Source organism: Lissotriton vulgaris, chromosome 4_1 (genome assembly GCF_964263255.1).
Source record: "Lissotriton vulgaris chromosome 4_1, aLisVul1.2, whole genome shotgun sequence".
NCBI classification, from domain to species: domain Eukaryota; kingdom Metazoa; phylum Chordata; class Amphibia; order Caudata; family Salamandridae; genus Lissotriton; species Lissotriton vulgaris.
Window position 1 is genome coordinate 697,180,064 of NC_141691.1, and position 18,015 is coordinate 697,198,078.

The 18,015-nt window shown below is 43.3% G+C and overlaps 1 protein-coding gene across 5 annotated transcripts in view; it reads left to right on the forward strand.

Annotated features, from left to right (window-relative positions):
* Positions 1-18,015, forward strand: part of MAK (male germ cell associated kinase) — a 698,372-nt gene that overhangs the window by 221,579 nt on the left and 458,778 nt on the right. For all 5 annotated transcript variants that reach the window (XM_086964986.1, XM_086964988.1, XM_086964989.1 and 2 more), the window contains exons 3-4: positions 6,245-6,299; positions 15,111-15,232. In XM_086964986.1, the coding sequence (XP_086821112.1) occupies positions 6,245-6,299; positions 15,111-15,232 (177 nt within the window). The remainder of the gene's footprint in view (positions 1-6,244; positions 6,300-15,110; positions 15,233-18,015) is intronic.

The window sequence follows — 18,015 nt, forward strand, 5'->3', positions numbered from 1 at the left end:
ATCCCACGCTGCAGGAGTGCCGGGAAGCTCTTATTGGCGCCGGGAGGGTGACCTCCCCTCCCGCGCCGTGAGAGGAGAGGGCCTACTAGGGGACCGAGTCCCACCCCAGCGGTGTTAATGGCTCCTTGACTCCGGCGCTACTGCAGACATTGTTGGTTGGCCCCCCTGGGCTGGATTAGGGAATTGAAAGGCATTGGTGGATCTCCTGAAGCCCTGCTGTAGATCCCACGCTGCAGGAGTGCCAGGAAGCTCTTATCGGCACCGGGAGGGTGATGTCACCTCCCGCGCCCTGATAGGAGAGAGGCCTGCTGGGGGACAGAGTCCCACCCCAGCGATGTTAATGGTTCCCTGTCTCTGCCCCTACTGCAGACACTTTTGTTTGGCCCCCCTGGGCTGGATAAGGGTAGTGAAAGGCGTCGGTGGATTTCCTGGAGCCCTGAAGCCCTGCTGTGGATCTATTCAACTTGCTCCTGCTCATTCCCACTCCCACCAGTGTGCTGCTGCAAAGCCATTTCTTCCCTTGTCTGTGCAGAATACCAAGTGAATGACACAAATGTAATAGTGATTTGCAACAGGGTTAGACTGTATCTTGAATAACACCTCCACAAGGTACCCAAAGTATTATTTTCACGGACTTCCGCTGAAAGTGTTGATGTGGATGTGCAAAATCAAAGACTTATTGATGGAGAAAGGTTTCATTTTGTGTTGATAGTCTTTGGAGGGTGGTTGCTGAGGGAGTGAATGGAAGACTTACCTTACCTTAAGAAATGGGTTTGTGTTAATGTCTTATTAACTACATAACGTTTCTGATTTGGCAATGCAATTCTAACTATGATCATACTATGCTGAATTTGCTGGATTTATTATTATTAGCTTGTGTGATTTGTCTATAAAACATCTGAGTTTTTATCTTTTTTCTAGATTTTTTTTTTTTATTAGTTTTTTCATTATTTCCCTGTGGGAGATTTTCTATTTTCATCCAGAGACTGTCCATTTGTCTTTAGATTTTCTATTGAGATGCAGTCAGTACTGAGTTTGACTCTTAGGTTGTTACCTAGACTTGATTAATTAGTGATTTTTTTCTATACTGGCCTTATGGCGATTTCATACATATTTTATCTGTACCACGTTGAACTTTTTCCGTATGCATTTTTTAAACCTTTTTGCCTTATTTTTGGCCTAGAGCTTGCAATATTTATTCATGATTAAACTCAGCAGCTAAAATCATGTTTTTCTGGTAAGGAGTCTAGTTTCCCACTGCTAGATCAACTGGCGACGCTGGCGCCAAATCTTTTTGGTAAAATTCCAGGGATTCTAAATATTGGGGTTCAGATGATTATTGGGGTTTGGCTTCCACGGGACTAATGGGTGTTTGTGAGCCTGCCTGTAAGTGGGCCATAACTGACAAACTAACATTATTAGGTCTTGCATTGCAGATACCCATTTTGGTTAGTGACATTATGAAGGCTGGGCAGACTTCCACTGGTCATCCTCCAACTCTATAAATGGTGTCAGTCAGTGCAGCTGTCTCCTTTGAGGGGGGCTAGCTGCATGTTTACCCAGTTATTTGTAGGTACATAGGTAGGATTGTGCCTGTAGGGTGGCTGCCCACCCAGCATTTGAAATGTTCAGCAGTGCAATTTTCTGTTTCCGAAACTCGAGACTATCGTTATTCTTTTTCTGCCCTTTTAGGCCCCAGTTTATAATCACCAATGGGAATCTGTCAGTTAGTACTCATTACTCCTCATTATGCAAGGTCATCCATACATTTGCTGTTTGTTTGATTAGATGGCTGGGGTGGGTTAAGCTTAGCCACTCTGTTGAGATTACTTGTCCCCAAGTGTTTTTCTGAGCATAGATCTCAGACAGGCATTGTCTGTAGAGAGAGTGGCTCCAAGATATGAAGTTTTGTTAAGGTGCATTGACTAGGTGGCAGTTCCAAATCAAACATTGTTTGCTTAGGGTTGCTACATACCTGGTCTTCATTGCTTAAGATGATAGGATGGGACCATCTTTGAAAATGGCCTGTATTCAGAAATGTCCAATTTTGGAATAAGAAAGGACCCAAATCTTATACCATTATTGCCCAAAATGATTTGTTGATCCAGTGACTGTATGAAGCCTTAGTGATTGAAATTTTCATTGAGTCCTTGAGCATTTGTCTCATATGCTTCCTCCACCCATATGTTAGTGTTACGATGAATGCCATATCAGAAGTGCATTTGATGTGCTGTGTTAGGTCCGGTGGGAAGGTGCCAAGCACTTTCCTAAGGGCATTGATAAACTGTTCATCTTATGAACTGAGTATTGAAGAGATTAGTTATTCGACCTTCCTGACACCTGCCATTCAGTGCAAGACATTTGACTACCTGCTGCTCACCACTGCGCCAAATCCTCATGGCAGTTGGAGTCAGGGAAAAGCCTACAGAATAAAGCTGGAAATGGCAACCTGTACCAGAGGAAACATGGGGCAACCCCGTTGAAAAGACAAAACCTAGGCACTGGGAAAGCCCTGCAAAAACAGACTAAAGAAGTGAGAGACAGGCTCCATGCAGTAGCAACAACCATCCAGGTCTCCCCCTCTCCCCCACCCCAACGCTGTGCTGCGCGCTAGATCCCAAATACAAAAGAAGTATCAAAAAGAACGGCACATTAAAAAAAAAAAAATGTTAGAGATGGAACTGACCGTGCAAAAAACACTGGCGCAAAAAGTATAACTGAGTATTGTGCTGTGACCTATCCTGATACTAATAAATTCATATGCTGAACACTGGATTTCTGAGACCAACTTTCTTCTACCTCTCTACCTTTAACCCTTTTCTTAGTTATATTGGTCTAATTTCCCTGAAAGATGTCAAAGACAAGCATTGATGTATGTATATTTGAACTGAGTCTCAGCGAGTGCCATAATATGCAGGAATTTCTTGGCCACCAGCTCATGCATGCTAACATTGTTTTTGACCCCTCATTTTGTATTTAGGAATGCTCAAACTTCTTCAAGCGCCTTGAGACCCTCTGGGTATGTAGCGCGCTATATAAATCTATTGACTTGACTTGACTTGACATGGGAGAAAGTAGTGAAACAGATTACCCTTACAAGCAGTCTCTAGCTTAGATAGTGGAGTAACAGGACAGGATGCGCAATTAATTTATCTACACTTGTTCTGCTTCTCTCTCTTGTATGTTGAATGAAAATCGATGTACGAGACCTTCCCAGTGGTGCTGGAATAATTTTCAGAGTGGGGTTGCTGCCATCAAAGTAGAATTTACTGAAGTCATCAGAATTGTGAAAAATCCTAGTGTCAGCAAAGAACAAGTTTAGACAATGAGCCACACTCCTCCAGTAGAAGAGTGGTATGGGTGTAGTACGCAGCGGGTGGTACATTTTGGAGCACACTGTCACAAATATATTATTAAATCATGGTGTAGTAGTGCACTACCATTTGCAGACAGCACATTGTCTATTGAACTGGCCACTTAATTTGTAAAGACAACAGGGATGGACTGGGAACTGCAACCAGCCCTGGCGATTGCTGCCCGATCGGACATGGGAGGGTGTGGGGGTGCTAGCGAAAAGCACTGCTCCCACTTTTGTTACACGGGGCTGATATTGCAGCACTGCTGCAAACCCAAGCCTCTGTAACAAAACCGCCCCCCACGGGCACAAAACCGGCCCCCACTCCTCCGACCCACTGGGGAAATACCTGGTGCCCACTACGGCCAGTCTGGCCCTGCACTCCAGACATATTTTAATGATATACCTATTAATTGGTATTCGCAAATATTGGTCATTAGTGTCTTGATTTATTTCAATTCTATTAAAAACCTTTGTTTCCATCACACTTCAGAATTACAAAAAGAGGGCTTATTTTTTGTTTTCACCACTGCTGATATATTTGGAAAAATGTATACAGTTCACTTCCTGATACTATTGACAAACAGACGCAGGAAGCCATACACCAACTGATCCGGTTTGTGTTTGGGTTTACTAATCACATTGGTTCCCCCCAAACTTGTTGGGAAACATGGATTTCTCCATCCTGGAGTGACCATATGAATACTCATCTTATTTGATGGACAAGACGCTGACTATATGAGTTTTAAGATTACATTTGAACACTTTAGCGATCTGGCATCAATTTATTTTGATTGGTTTGTCCACTTTCTCTATACTCCACAAATACGAGGACCTTTCTGTCTGCCTTATAAAACAGACAAGCGGACAGAAGCATACCGTATCTTTGATTATTCCTCTACTCAGGACCATTCATCGCATCGATTCATTGTGCCCTGAAGAACTCCTTTTGCAAGGACGAAACGCGTCGGCTGTGTTTTTTGATCATCTTGATTGTGTTTTAATCCTGTATGAAAATAAAAGAAGATATATGAAGAGTATAAACGTGGACACAGATTCAAAAATTCTTTGTCTGGGTCTTTGGTGGTGCATTTTGCTTTTGTTTAAACTGTGATATTCCTGTTTTGGAATTGCATTTTGACAGTGGGTGTTTTAAAGTGTGCACATGAATCATTGGGTAGTTCCAGGATGTATGTATACAGAATATAGGGATAGCAGGTCAGGTGCGGTGGTATATAGGGTTCCACTGTCTTGATCTGTTTTCTTTCATTTAGAGGCATTTACATTGTGTTCAGTGTTAGAAAAAAAAATGACATCCTACTGCCTTTCGTTTTCGGTCGAGCACTCGAGACCTTTTGTATATACTGTAGTATATATACTTTAGTATATGCTTATATGTACTTTGTGGGCTCTGGAGATCAGCCCTAGGACTTGACTGCTTCCGCTTAGGGACTTTTTTTCTGTTCAACTGCATCTATTTAACTGTCTTGATAGAAAACGACCAGCAGAGGTCAGTAAAATACCAGAATTGCTTTCTGCTTAGGGAACTGCCTCTGTTTAACATTTTTGATTGAAAACGACCAGCAGAGGTCAGTTAAATACCAGAATCACTTTAGTATTCTCTAGATTCCAGTCCATAGAAATTGCCTTCCAACAAGCACCCATAGACAATAATATTTTTTTTTAAACTTGTATTTTTAGTGATATGACCACTGAAGGCCCTGCTTTTATATTAAAAACAGAGCTTTGGACTATACCATTTCCCACTGAAAGGCAATATTTCTCTTCATGTGTTCTCATACCTGGCGTGCCACGCAGTTTGGTGCTTACTTTCCCTCAATGTTAAAGAACAGTAGGTGTTTCAGCACCAAGGCTTATGTGCTGCACAGCTTAATACATATAGGCGAGACCGAATGCATTGCAAATGCTTGTTCTCACTTTACCCCAGCAAGAATTAGCAGTTGGCTATATTACAGCGAGTGGTTGTGGTACATAATCCATTGCTGGGTGGTTCCTGGTAAGCTGTTAGTGCGACAGGGGAGGGAGGGGGCGTTGGGTGGGGGTATTCTTATGGTTTCTTTCATCTGTATTGCTCTCCCCTTCTCCTTGATCTCATTACGAAAAAGTCAAAGTCCTGATATTATGTGCTTATTGTGCAGATGTCTCTGGGTTACAGAGCCTTGCTTTATATGTGTAATTTGACGAATAAAATGTGTTACAAAAAATAGAAGAAATTTGCAGTTGGAGTAAATAAAGTAAACCTATATTTAAAATATAAGCATCAATTTGTCAGAAGACATAGGCTGACATTTGACCTCTTTCTTTCAATCCAATTAAATCAAAATGTACCAAGATGAAAAAAACCTAAAGGCATCTCATTTACCTTCTGAACTCTAACACAGTTATTTTGAGGGTGCTGCAGCACCGCCTGCACACTTACTTCCAGGGCCTATGGAACCATCACCCATGCAATATTTCCAAAAAACACATCAAGACACTCTTGAAAGTTTTTCAGTTTATAAACCACAATGGTGGCCTATGGGCCATAGATCAGTCGGGAGGCTGTCCGAGGATTGTGAAAAGGATATAACTAGTCTTTGTAGCCTAATATGCATATGTAGCCTGCACTTTCAGTGATTTTCACATTAATCTGTTTGTATCGTTGCATGTACTGATGCTTTGTTTTGACCGGAGTAACATTCAGCGTATTGGTAGTGTGTCGTCCCATACCTCACTCTTCTCAAGAAATATAGAATGTATAGAATGATTCTGAAAGGTCATGTCGCAAAATATCTATAAGCTGGAGTAGGGCAAAACAGTACTTTACATAATATGAGCAACTAAACCTATTATGTTTTGCTTCCTCATTTGTGTGTTTTTATTTTTCAGGATGAAGAGAAAGTTTTATTCTTGGGACGAATGCATGAATTTGAGAGAAGTCAAGGTATTGATCCTCTATTTCTTTTAAAAAGATTCTACACTCAGCTTTATTTATGGAGGGAAATATGGCATTGGTACTAATATTTTATGTTGAGTGTTTTTGGCATTAATAAAATGTACATTTTATTTCACCTTTTTAACAGTCGAATCACTCTCCCGTGGTCGCTAGTCCAAACCATTTATGGGTCTTACACGAAAAACATGACTGTTAAAAAGATTTTATTAAAAAAAACACAAAAGTGAATGTGTCTTTATAGCGATTCAAAATCGGTAAAAAAAAAGGACGATAATTATTATTGTAGACATTCCTCTAAATCAAACAAGGATGGAGAAACAAATATTTAAAGCTTTTCCTTACAACAGAACATGTGTGCTATCTCGAAGTTATGCACCGTTTCACAGCTATGATTGTGAACAGATCACACGTTCATAATTATATGTGTACACATATCTTTTGAATGCAATATTATTTGCAGATGGAATATGGCATAGATTAAAGTTACTGATTTTCTAAAGTAAGAATTTCTAATTTATTCTCTCTTCTGGGTGAGCTGCAGACAACGGGAGCAGACAGTGACTTCTTTTAGAGTGTTCCTTTCACAATGTGCCATTTGTTGGGTCTTACCTACCTGACCGCTTTTAGCTGTCTTGTTGTGAAAGACATTATGATGTCTATACCAAGAGCCCGTCCGCTGCTTCCAATGGTTGGCCTTATTGTCATTCTAATTTGCTTGCTTCTTATTTGATGGCTTTCCTTCTTCCTCCTGAGTTTGTCTCTCTCGGTGGCACAGCCTCTTTACCATACTTTTGATTGGCTGACTTGTATCCTTCTACTGCACACTTTTAGGGAACCATTTTTTTGGGGGTTGTTCAATGCTCCATGTGTATGAATGCGTTTTCTAGTTCTGTCCCTCGTGTGCTACTCCCCGGCCAAATACGTGCTCCTTGTTGCTCTCACCGATGTGTGCGGTTTTATCTCTTTCTTGTGTGCTTCTCCTCCACCCCCGTGACACTCAAAATTGCTCTCTAACTCATGTTCAGTTTTGCCTCTATTTTATGCCCCTAGCCAGCATTTTTATTTTTATTTCATTTAGTTTTCAATACATTTTCTTGGTTCCAAATTTCTTTGCTCATTACATTTTGTTGACAGAGTCTATGTCGGTAGTCAATGCAGATGAATCAACATCAATAACTCTGAACAACAAAAACATATAAATCCCCTCTCTCCCAATTTATCCCCATTTCAGCATACCTCCCTTGCCCATCCTCAAATCATACATAATCTCAGTTGCATTTTTGGCTAAGTTGTAAATACATCTATTACCTTAAAGTCTCTTCTTATTTAGTATTATTAGCCCCCCGGAACATCTACTGTCTGGAATACTCTCAATTTTTTTTCGGCATCTGAGTGCTGTAACGTCTTGCATAAAGCACTTCACAAGTAGACCCCACAGTTTTGTGAACACTTTTTCTTTGCCATATACAAACTTGCAAGCTTCCCCATGCTCTCTATGGACCATATCCTCACCCACCATGTTTCCAATGTCGGGATTTTAAATTTCCCCCAGATAGTCAATAGTTCTTGTTTGACTGCCAGAAGTAGTATGGCAATAGGCTTACCTTTCTTTGCATGCAAAGTATATATCTCTTGCGAGTGGGAACTCAATATTATTATTTCAGGGTACTTCTCCATCTTGCTAATTGTAACCTCTTTGATATCCCCTAAACTTTTCTCCCTGATTTCTTTGTCTATGGCATGGTGAGTGCGGTTGATGTTTCTAATGAATACCGCTTTCCATTGATTCTCATCTAAATTTAGACCTAATTCCTTCTCCCATACATCACTTTCCCTTTAAATTTCTGTATGGCTTCATATAGGATGGTAGCAGCATGTTTCATATCTGCAGGTGATGTGAGACACTTCTCCATGGAAGTTAATGCTCTGGTGGCACCGTGTCTTGTTTCAGGGTGTAGTACCCAGTACTTTACTTGTTTGTACATATATCACTCTTCCTTTGGAAACCCATATTCTTGCTTCATATCCTTAAAACTTTTTACCTCGTCACTCTCTCTATCAATCAGTGTATCTGATAGAAACCTCTAGCTGCTGATTCCTTACCTTTAAATTTCCCAGGCGTCAGGCTGTATATGGAATCGTTTGCTGAGCAATTCCCCTTGCACGTCCCGTTGGGTAGCTCCTCGTGACATCATCGGCGTCTATAGCGTCAATTATGACACCGTGGTACCTATATAGACACCACCCAGGCGTGTGGATGTTAGTTCTTTTCTTTCCCCGCCAGTTAAGCGCCGGTCTGGGAAGAGCTACCCCTCTGTCACTTTTTGATCGGCCTTTTCTATACTTTTTGTTGAATTTGGAATTTTCTCTAACTTTGTGTGCAAGGATGTCTTTGAGGAAAACCGGGTTCAAGCTGCGCGGTGCATGATGTCGCTTAACAACTCCCACCTTGTCTGTCTCTGGTGTCTCGAGCGCAACTACGATTCAAAGTCGTGCTCGGACTGTCGGGGTATGGTTCCGAAGGCCTTTCAGGAGCGCATTTATGATGCTCCTTGCGCCCCAGGGTCAACACCGTCCAGAGAGACTCTGCAGAGGTCTCGGTCTTGATCGATGAACAGGAGGATCTCTGGTTCGCTCCCGTAGCCCAAAGTCTTCTTCGTCCCACTCAAGGTCTTCGGGACACTCGGGAAAGAAACACAAGAAGAAGAAGAAGTTCAAGTGGAATTCATCTTCTCCTTGGCTGTTGTCCATCGATGAGAGAGGTAAGGTGCACCAATGCTCTAGGTACCACTCTACAGAGCTGGAGCCAGTGGCGACTTCGCGCCACCCTCCCATAAAGGGAGTCGGTGTGACAACCGCTCAAGTGAAAGAATTTTACGAGGCCATGCGCCACGTATTTGAGCGGGCCGTCCCCTCTGGTGAAGCCTTTGGCCCCACGGGGTCAGAAGGGGCCCCATTGGATTCGATGTCGGCTCTGGCCATTGCGCTGGTAGAGCCTCAGGGATCCGATCTCAGATCCGGGTCAACACCGGTCATGCCATCGCAACATCCACAGGCACCAGCCCCATACTTATCCCAGACGGCACTGAGTCGGAACGACTACGCTTGACACAGATTCCGGTGTCGCTTGAACCCAGGGGTTCTATGTTGTCGCCTGAACACTTTAAGGATGTGTTCAGCTCGGGGGAGGAATGGCAGGGGTCTACGGACCCTTTGGAACACCAGGATGACTCTGCAGAACAGTTGGACTGGTATGGGGAACTTGGGAAATCCAGTGGATTGAACACTTCTCCAGATAATTACTTGTTCTCTCTACGGAGCTATGGAGGAGGAAGCATTCTAAGCCATGGTGGTTAAAAGGGCAGCCGAGGTCTCGGACTTGAACTGCCTTCTGTGCAGGTCAGGACTAGTCTACTGACTGAAGTGCTTCAGGCTGCTCCTTTCACATCCGAACCCCTTTTGCCCTTTAGTGAAGCACTAACTGATGTTCTTCTAGGTACGTGGTCCAAGCCTAGCACAGGGGCTCCTCTGAATAGGACAAGTGCACTCCGCCATCGCTCAGCTCCAGCAACCCAAAGTTCCTCAGCCAACACCCCACCCCTGAAAGTTTGGTGGTGCAGGCCTCCACATCCAAGGGCACCTTTCCTTCCACCCCTCCGGATACGGAATCAAAGAGGCTTGATTAATTTGGTAAGACGTTTTCTTCCTCCAACCTGTCTTTGCGGTTAGTGAATACTGCATGCTTACTGAGCCGTTTATCCCACTCCCTTTGGGATACATTTGCACAAGTGCTGCCAAAAGTCCCGGAGAAGGCCCAGGCTGTGCTCTCTATAACAGTTAAGGAAGGGAGCGATGCAGCAATATTCACCATAAGGTGTGGCCTTGATTCAACAAATTCTCTGGGCAGATCGATTTCCACCACAGTGGGATTGAGGCCCACGCCTGGCTTAGGACAACTGGCTTCTTGGGCTTTGTCCAGGCAAATTCTATGGCTATGCCTTTAGATGGAACCCGTCTTTTTGGTGAAAAGGCATATTCGGCCCTAGTGAGGTTCAAGGACTCCCGAGCTACGGCCAGATCCTTGGGCATCACTTCTACTCCTTGTGGCCAGTCTATCCAGCTGCGTCAGCCCTATCCCAGCCACCGTCCTATGCAGGCATCCCAAGCCGAGCGGGGACGTGGATGCAGATCATTCCGACCTAGGAATGGTAGCCAGAAGTTGTCGGCCACCCTCCGTCAGCAGCCGCAGCCTCCAAGCACTCCTAGTCTGACTCTGCAAGACCACACCACTCCAGTAGGCGGGAGAATCCATCATCCTCTCCCCCACTGGAGGTCCATAACATCGGTCAAGTGGGTCTTGCAGATCATTCAGGAGGGGGTCTTGCAGATCATTCAGGAGGGCTATTCTCTGCCTTTCCTTTCTTTTTCTCCTCCCATTCCGACAAATCAGGAACGGCTGACTGAGGATCATTTGATATTGTTCTAGGAGGAAGTTGCAGCTCTCTTGGCCAAGGGAGCTATAAAAAGGGTCCCGGTTTCAGAAGTAGGCAGCGGCTGTTATTCCTGCTACTTTCTGATTCCGAAGAAGAACAAAGGTTGCGACCCATTTTAAATCTTCACAAGAAGACTGGACGGTAGCATTGGACCTGAATGATACGTATTTTCACATCCCCATTCTGCAAGGCCACAGGCTTTACCTGCGGTTCAAGGCAGGACACAAGCTCTTTCAGTTGACCGGGCTCCCCTTTGGCCTTACAAGTGCCCCTCGGGTGTTCACAAAGGTAATGGCAGTGGTCGCAGCTCATCTGCGCAGGTTAGGGGCTTCAGTCTTCCCCTACCTTGAGGACTGGCTGTTGGAGGTGGCCTCTGCCACCTTCAGACTATGGTGGACCTCCTACATTCGCTGGGGTTCTCTATAAACGTGCCACAGACACTCCTGACTCCTTCTCAGGTGCTCCTTTTCTTCAGAGCTGTTCTGGACACAGTGCAGTTTCAGGCCTATCCTCCAGAGCAGCGAGTCTAGGATATTCAGGTTATGATTCCCATGTTTCAGCCTCTATCCTGGATTTCGGTGAGACTGACTCTGAGGCTGTTGGGCCTCATAGCCTCCTGCATCCTGTTGGTAAAGCATGCCATGTGGTGTATGTGAACTCTGCAGTGGGACCTGTAGTTCCAGTGGGCACAGCATCAAGGAAATCTCACTGACATGGTCCAGATCTTAAAAGGAACCTCGAGAGATCTGAAGTGGTGTTTGAATAACCGTGATTGGGTCAACGGCAGACCCCTCTCCCTTCCCCAACCAGATCTCACAGGCGTGACGGATTTCTGGGAAGGGGTGGCCAAATGGGAGAGGTGGAGATCAAGTGACACTGTTCTCTGGCGGATTTGGGGCTCCACATAAATTTGTTGGAGCTACGAGCGATTCGATTGGCATTGAAAGCATTTTTCCCTCTGTCAAGGGTAAGTTAGTGCAGGTGTTCATGGACAACACCACCGCCATGTGGTACTGTAGCAAGCAGGGTGGGGTCCTGGACCCTTCGTCAAGAGGCCCTGCGTCTCTGGACATAGCAGGAACAGCAAGACATAACCCTGGTAGTTCAACACCTGGCAGGTTCTCTGAACACCAAGTCGGACAAACTTCGCCGTTGATGCCTAGCAGATCATGGATAGGATCTCCAGTCGAGGGTGGCGCAAGGTCTCTTTCAGCAGTGGGGAGAACTTTGGTTAAATTTGTTTGCCTCCGAAGAGAACGCAGTGTCAGCAATACTGCACGCTGGAGTTTCCAAAGTGGCTGTTGCTCAGCAATGCCTTTCGTTCCGAGTGGGGCTCAGGCCTGCTGTGCGCCTTTCTGCCCTTAGCACTCCTTTCCAGGATTCTGAAGAAGATCCGGAGCGACTGGGCTCAAGTCATCCTTGTGGCTCCAGACTGTGTGAAGACAGTCTGATATCTAGAGCTTTTTTCACTCTGGCTCTTCAGGAAGATCTTCTGTCGCAGGAGCAGGGGGTGTTCTCCACCCGAACCTCTCCACCCAAGCCTCTCAACTCTACACCTCCAAGCGTGGAAATTAAGCAGTGGCATTTGATGGCTTTTGACCTTCCTCCCAAAGTATGTAACGTTATTTTGCGGCCAGGCGGCCCTCCACTAAGATGGTATATGCCTGCCTTTGGCAGAAATTTTTGATATACTGTACAGAAAGGTCTATTGACCCTCTTTCTGCTTTTCTTTCCACTGGTCTTCTATTAATTCTAACCCTTGCCCAACAGGGAACTCTTTGGGAACTCTCAAGGGTTATTTTTCTGCTCTGTCTTCTTTTTTACAGCTGCCAGACCAGCCTTCTCTCTTTAGGTCTCTGATTGAAAACCGTTTATTAAAGGGGCTGGCTCACTTATTTCCTTTGTTAGGCTGCAGTGGGACCTTGATTTGGTTTTTACTTATTTTATGTGTCCTCCCTTCAAGCCTTTACACAACTGTCCTCTCCGGCTGCTTACCATCAAGACAGCCTTTTTAGTGGTGATTAGATCTGCACGGAGGGTGAGTGTGTTCCAGGCGTTATCTTGCACTCCTCGCTACATGATTTCTTTTCCGGACAAAGTGGTACTTTGCACTCGTGCTTCATTATTGCCAAAGGTTGTGACCCCATTCCATCTGGGTTAATCCATCACGCTGCCCACCGCGTCTCCACCAACAGGACCCAAAAAGTGTGTGTCCTTCTACCTTGACCACACAAGAGTTACGGGTGGACACCCAACTCTTTGTGGGGTACGTGGGAGCTAAGGGGCCGGCAGTGCAGAAAAGGACCATCTCTTCTCTGCATTTAGATCTGCTATGCCCTAACTAAGAAGCAGCCTCCTGCGGGATTAGGGGCCCTGGGGGAAGACTGCTACTACTGCCTTGGCTTGGTGTGTCTCAGTTCCTGACATCTGTCAGGTGGCAACGTGGGCATTTTTGCACAGGTTTGCCAAGCACTACTGCCTGGACAGTCGGTCTGTAGGCACAGGCATTTTGTCCTTTTGGTCCTGCAGGACTTCCTTGTATAAGGTATTGGTCCGCAACCCATCGTCAGGATGGTATAGCTTGGGTATCTAATTCAAGGGTTAGGAATCTGCAGCTAAAAGTCTCTGTCAGATGAACAAGTTACTTACATTTGGTAACGCATTATCTGGTAGATACTCTATCTAGCTGCAGATTCCTTACAGCCCCATCCATGTCTCCCCGGTTTGTGGAAATAATATTGTAGGGGTTGGGTTACTACCCTTTTCAGGGCCCTAGTTTTGCACACGACTACACCAGTTACTTCATGGCATGAAAAAAACAAAAAGGGCTGACATCCGCGCACCTGGGTTGCGCCTATGTAGGTACCGCGGTGTCCTAACCGACTCTACCGACAGACGACGTCAGGCAGAGCACAAGGGGTATTGCTCAGCAAAAGTTTCCGGAACTAGTCTGACGCCTGGGAAATTCAAAGCAAAGGATTCTACAGCTAGATAGAGTCTCTAACAGATAATGCATTACCGAAGGTAAGTAACTTGTTCTTATTGTTAGAATATTTAAAACATTTACAATTCATTACTGTTTACAGAGTGCCAAAAATAAAAGTAATTACTTGATAATACAGGCATTAATAAAGGTGAATTAAAAGGTCTGTTTCCACACTGTGTGGCACAAGCATACAAAGATACTAAGCAATTATTGGTCACCGCATAAACATAGTAAAGTAGTTAAAAGAGTGCTGTCTTCCTTATTTTGTTATTCATTGTTTTCCAGACTATGCGCTCCTCCGGGCTCGTTCAAATTGTGTCTGGAGTTTCATGAAATGGATATTTAGGGTCATGTTCTTTGGGTTTAGGGCTACTTTATGTGGTGGGTGATGTCAATTCGTAGGGATCTCTTCCACGTGGAAGACCATTGAAATTGTGTTCCCTGCCTCAGTCTCTCAACAGTCTTATTATTAACTTGATCAACAGTCTTCTGATTTGGTTAAATTGACTTTAAACCCAGCAACCTGCTGGAATCCCTCCGACTCATCGGTTACCTGCGTGGTCGAGGCGAATGGGCCCATCAGTGTCAGGAGGATAGCAACTGCAAGTAATGCTGTTTTAAAAGTATCTCTCCTTAGCATTAACCCTTTAATGTGGCCATTAACTCTTATCATCTAACGAAAAGGTTCTGGTTAGAGTGCAAATGTTTGCCTGAAACAAAATACTGCTCATAATTAAAACTGATGAAAAGAGCAAAATAAGGAGGATAAAATAAATGATTGATGATAGAAACATATGTTTAAAAAAAGGTGCATCTACAATCTTACCTAAAAACCTGCACTTCAGACAAAAAGGAAACTTTTCTTAGAACAAGGTTTGTTACATTGTCAGTACAGAAGGATCAAAAATGATGCTGCGAAAGAAGGGCCTAAAAAGTAAACACAGGCACTCTGTAGTCTGTTCCTGCAACTCAGCCTTCATCTTTAACTCGTTTTGGGCTGGGCAGAAACGATTTCCAATCCTTTTACTGGTAAAATATCCATTGGATGATCTATCAGCCAGCAGAAAGGTTAACTTGAGACTACCAGTGTAAGAGTTACTACAATGTGAACTTGTGCTAAAGGGAATCCTAGTACACCAGTGTCTGTAATCATCTCTCATTCTTAATGTATTGTTAATTACTTTTGTAATTTTGGAAACATAACTATTTACAAAGAAAAAAATGTTATTTTTTTTTTACACTTACAACATATGACAAGTAACATGTAATCCTCATTGTATTTGACGTCAGATACTAATTTTCTTTTTAATTGTATTTCAGTCATTGAAGAAACTAAATCATGCCAATGTTGTTAAGTTAAAAGAAGTTATCAGAGAAAATGATCATCTATATTTTGTATTTGAATACATGAAAGAAAACCTTTACCAACTCATGAAAGACAGGTAATATTTGTTTTCGTACATGCTTTTTTAACACTCGGAAGAAGGGGACCACTTATTTTATCAGTCATTTACTTATGTGGGTTATTAAGCATACAGTATGCTTGGACATGAAATATTGTCTGTTCAGATGGCTTCTTTGAAGCCTTCATTAACACACTTTAATCAGAGCTTTCTCAGGTCCTACGTGTTCTATGTCCATGTCACAAAGCCATTGTAAGGGATACTTACAGGTGCAAATTCTTGCTTTACGAGGGCAAATTTACTTTTGTAATTCACAAAAACAGAATTTTCACTAGGATGTATTTATTCTTAACAGTACACATGCTATGTAATGAAAAAGTCATTACCTGGTAGAGAATACGCATTCCAAGACTTTGGTGTCCTTTAAAAGACTCATTTGTTTGTTAGTATTTACAGGCTTGCTAATGACCCATTCCCACCCTAGAAAGAGCTGGAGATTTAGTCCTGCCAAGGTTAGGGGTAAGTCCATTTCCAGGGAGAAAATAAGAAAGGACTACCTCCAAAACTGGTAGTAGTGTAGGGAAATTGTCTTTTTTCTGTCGAGGAAATTAAAGAGCAATTGTGCTTATTTTGACAAACACTACTTAACACTATGTACATTTACACTTGTGTAACTGCCTTTAAATGCACAAGTTTGGGCATCATAAAACTTTTGAGGAGTACATACAGATGCCTTTCTGAACTTAAAAAAAAACAAGACAGCAGACCTTTTTGATAGATTAATTTAGGATCTGGATTAACATCTTTGTCAACTAGGACAGTCCAAACAATGCTACAATTTAGTAAAGGGTTGCAAACTCCCTTCTTTAAAGTACACTACATCACAATGTATTAACCATCCACAACCCAGCATCATCACTTACTACTCTTTGACTTTATGCTTGTCTTTGACCCTGTACAGTGGTCCACTCCTTTTTGGCTAGGTGTGCGCTACAGAAATATCATATACATACATATATGCTTACACTACACCTCATTCCCTTGCTTCTTCTATATTTGTTCGAGTTAGAATTCTCCCCCTTCCTTCCCACAAAGGCTATCAGAATGCCGATGAGTCCTCTGTCACACCCACCCATCCTGGGTTTGTGGCTGTCTAGAGGGAAAATACATAGTGTAGCTGTCACCCAGCCCAGACATGCATTGGAGACAGGCTGCAGGCACACAGTGCAAAGTTAAGAGCAGAACACTGTCCACTTTCTAAAAGTGGCTTTTTTAAAATAGTAATATCAAATCCAACTTTACCACTAGAGAGGATTTTAAATTACCATTCCAAAGATATGAAACTTTGAAACATGGTTTAGCTGATCCTTTCTAACCAGTAATTATAGCTTAAAAGTGTATAAAGGAATTCCCAATGCCAGCCTATCTGAGGAGTTGGCCTCAGAGTAGTGAAAAAGCGAATTTTGCAGTTCGTCACTACCAGGGCATGTATAACTTAAAAGAGATGTCCTACTTTTTGCTTACACAGCACTCTGCCCTTAGGGCTACCTGGGACAGACCGTAGGGGTGACCTATGTGTAATAAAAGGGGAGTTTAAGGCTTAGCAAGTGGTTTTAAATGCCAAGTTGAAGTAGCTCTAAACTGTGCACACAGGCCTTGCAGGTCCACTAGTAGTATTTTGATTACAGGCCCTGGGTATATGGTATATCACTTTACAAGGGACTAACTTGTATACTAAATATGCCCATCAGTTATACACCAATGTCACCATGTTTAGCGGTGCATAGCACATGCAATTTAGCACTATTTAGGAGTGGTGAAATGCTCAGAGTCCTAAGGTTAAAAAAAAAAAGCATACAGCAGGAAAAACACTGAGGTAAGCAGGCAAAACGTTAAGGGAAGACCACCCTAAGGATGACCGGTCTAACAGAGTGCAATCAGAATGGAGGTGATTGAACAGTACTCTTCTGGCCCTTACCAAGATGACCTGTGGCCTGGAGGAGGGCCTTCAAGTGTGTCAGTTTGGCCATGTAGCAGGTTGGTATCATGGTCCAGATGCAAAAGTAGAAGAGCTTACACATCTGTTCTGAAAAAAAATTCTAGAGTAACTTGTTGCACTTTCTCTAGAAGAGAGACCTGGTAGCAGACTGACTTTGTATTTTGACAGTGTGTTCCTTGAGAGCGAGACTGGCTTCCAGAGTGAATCCAAACAGATTGGCATTTGGAGAAATTTGGGGTTCAAGACCATCATGGTTCATGTGATTGAACTAGATTTTCTATTATTTCCTCTTGGTTGTTGGCAAATATTAGAATTTCTGTGGGTTAAAACTAATAGGAAGACAGACCCTTGTATCCTGAGTTGTCCAGAAGATCGGACTTTGAGTCCTTATATAAGAAGCTAGTGCTGACACCTCTTCCAATAACCCAGGAAATGGAATGCCCCATCTTTATTTGAAAGACGCATAGAATAACATTATACTTCTTGTTACTGAGAATCATGTTATTTTATTCTCTGACCACTAGATGTCCCAGACCTTTTAAATACACTGCAACTGAGTGGGGTCTGTGAAGTCTCATAGTTCAAACCCTCATATGACTTGGTGTGCAAAGACTTGTAGTTCCCAGTCGCAAGCATAAAAAGAATGGGAAAACACCAGGACTAAAGAGGTGGGAGATTGAACTATTCTTACTGCTCCCAAACTAAACACAAGTTGTAAACGCACAACAGTGAGAGTTGTAATGATAAACTTAGTGACGTACTGATATCTTATACCACTCAAATGACATATACAGGATCCCTCGAAATCTGACGCATATCAATG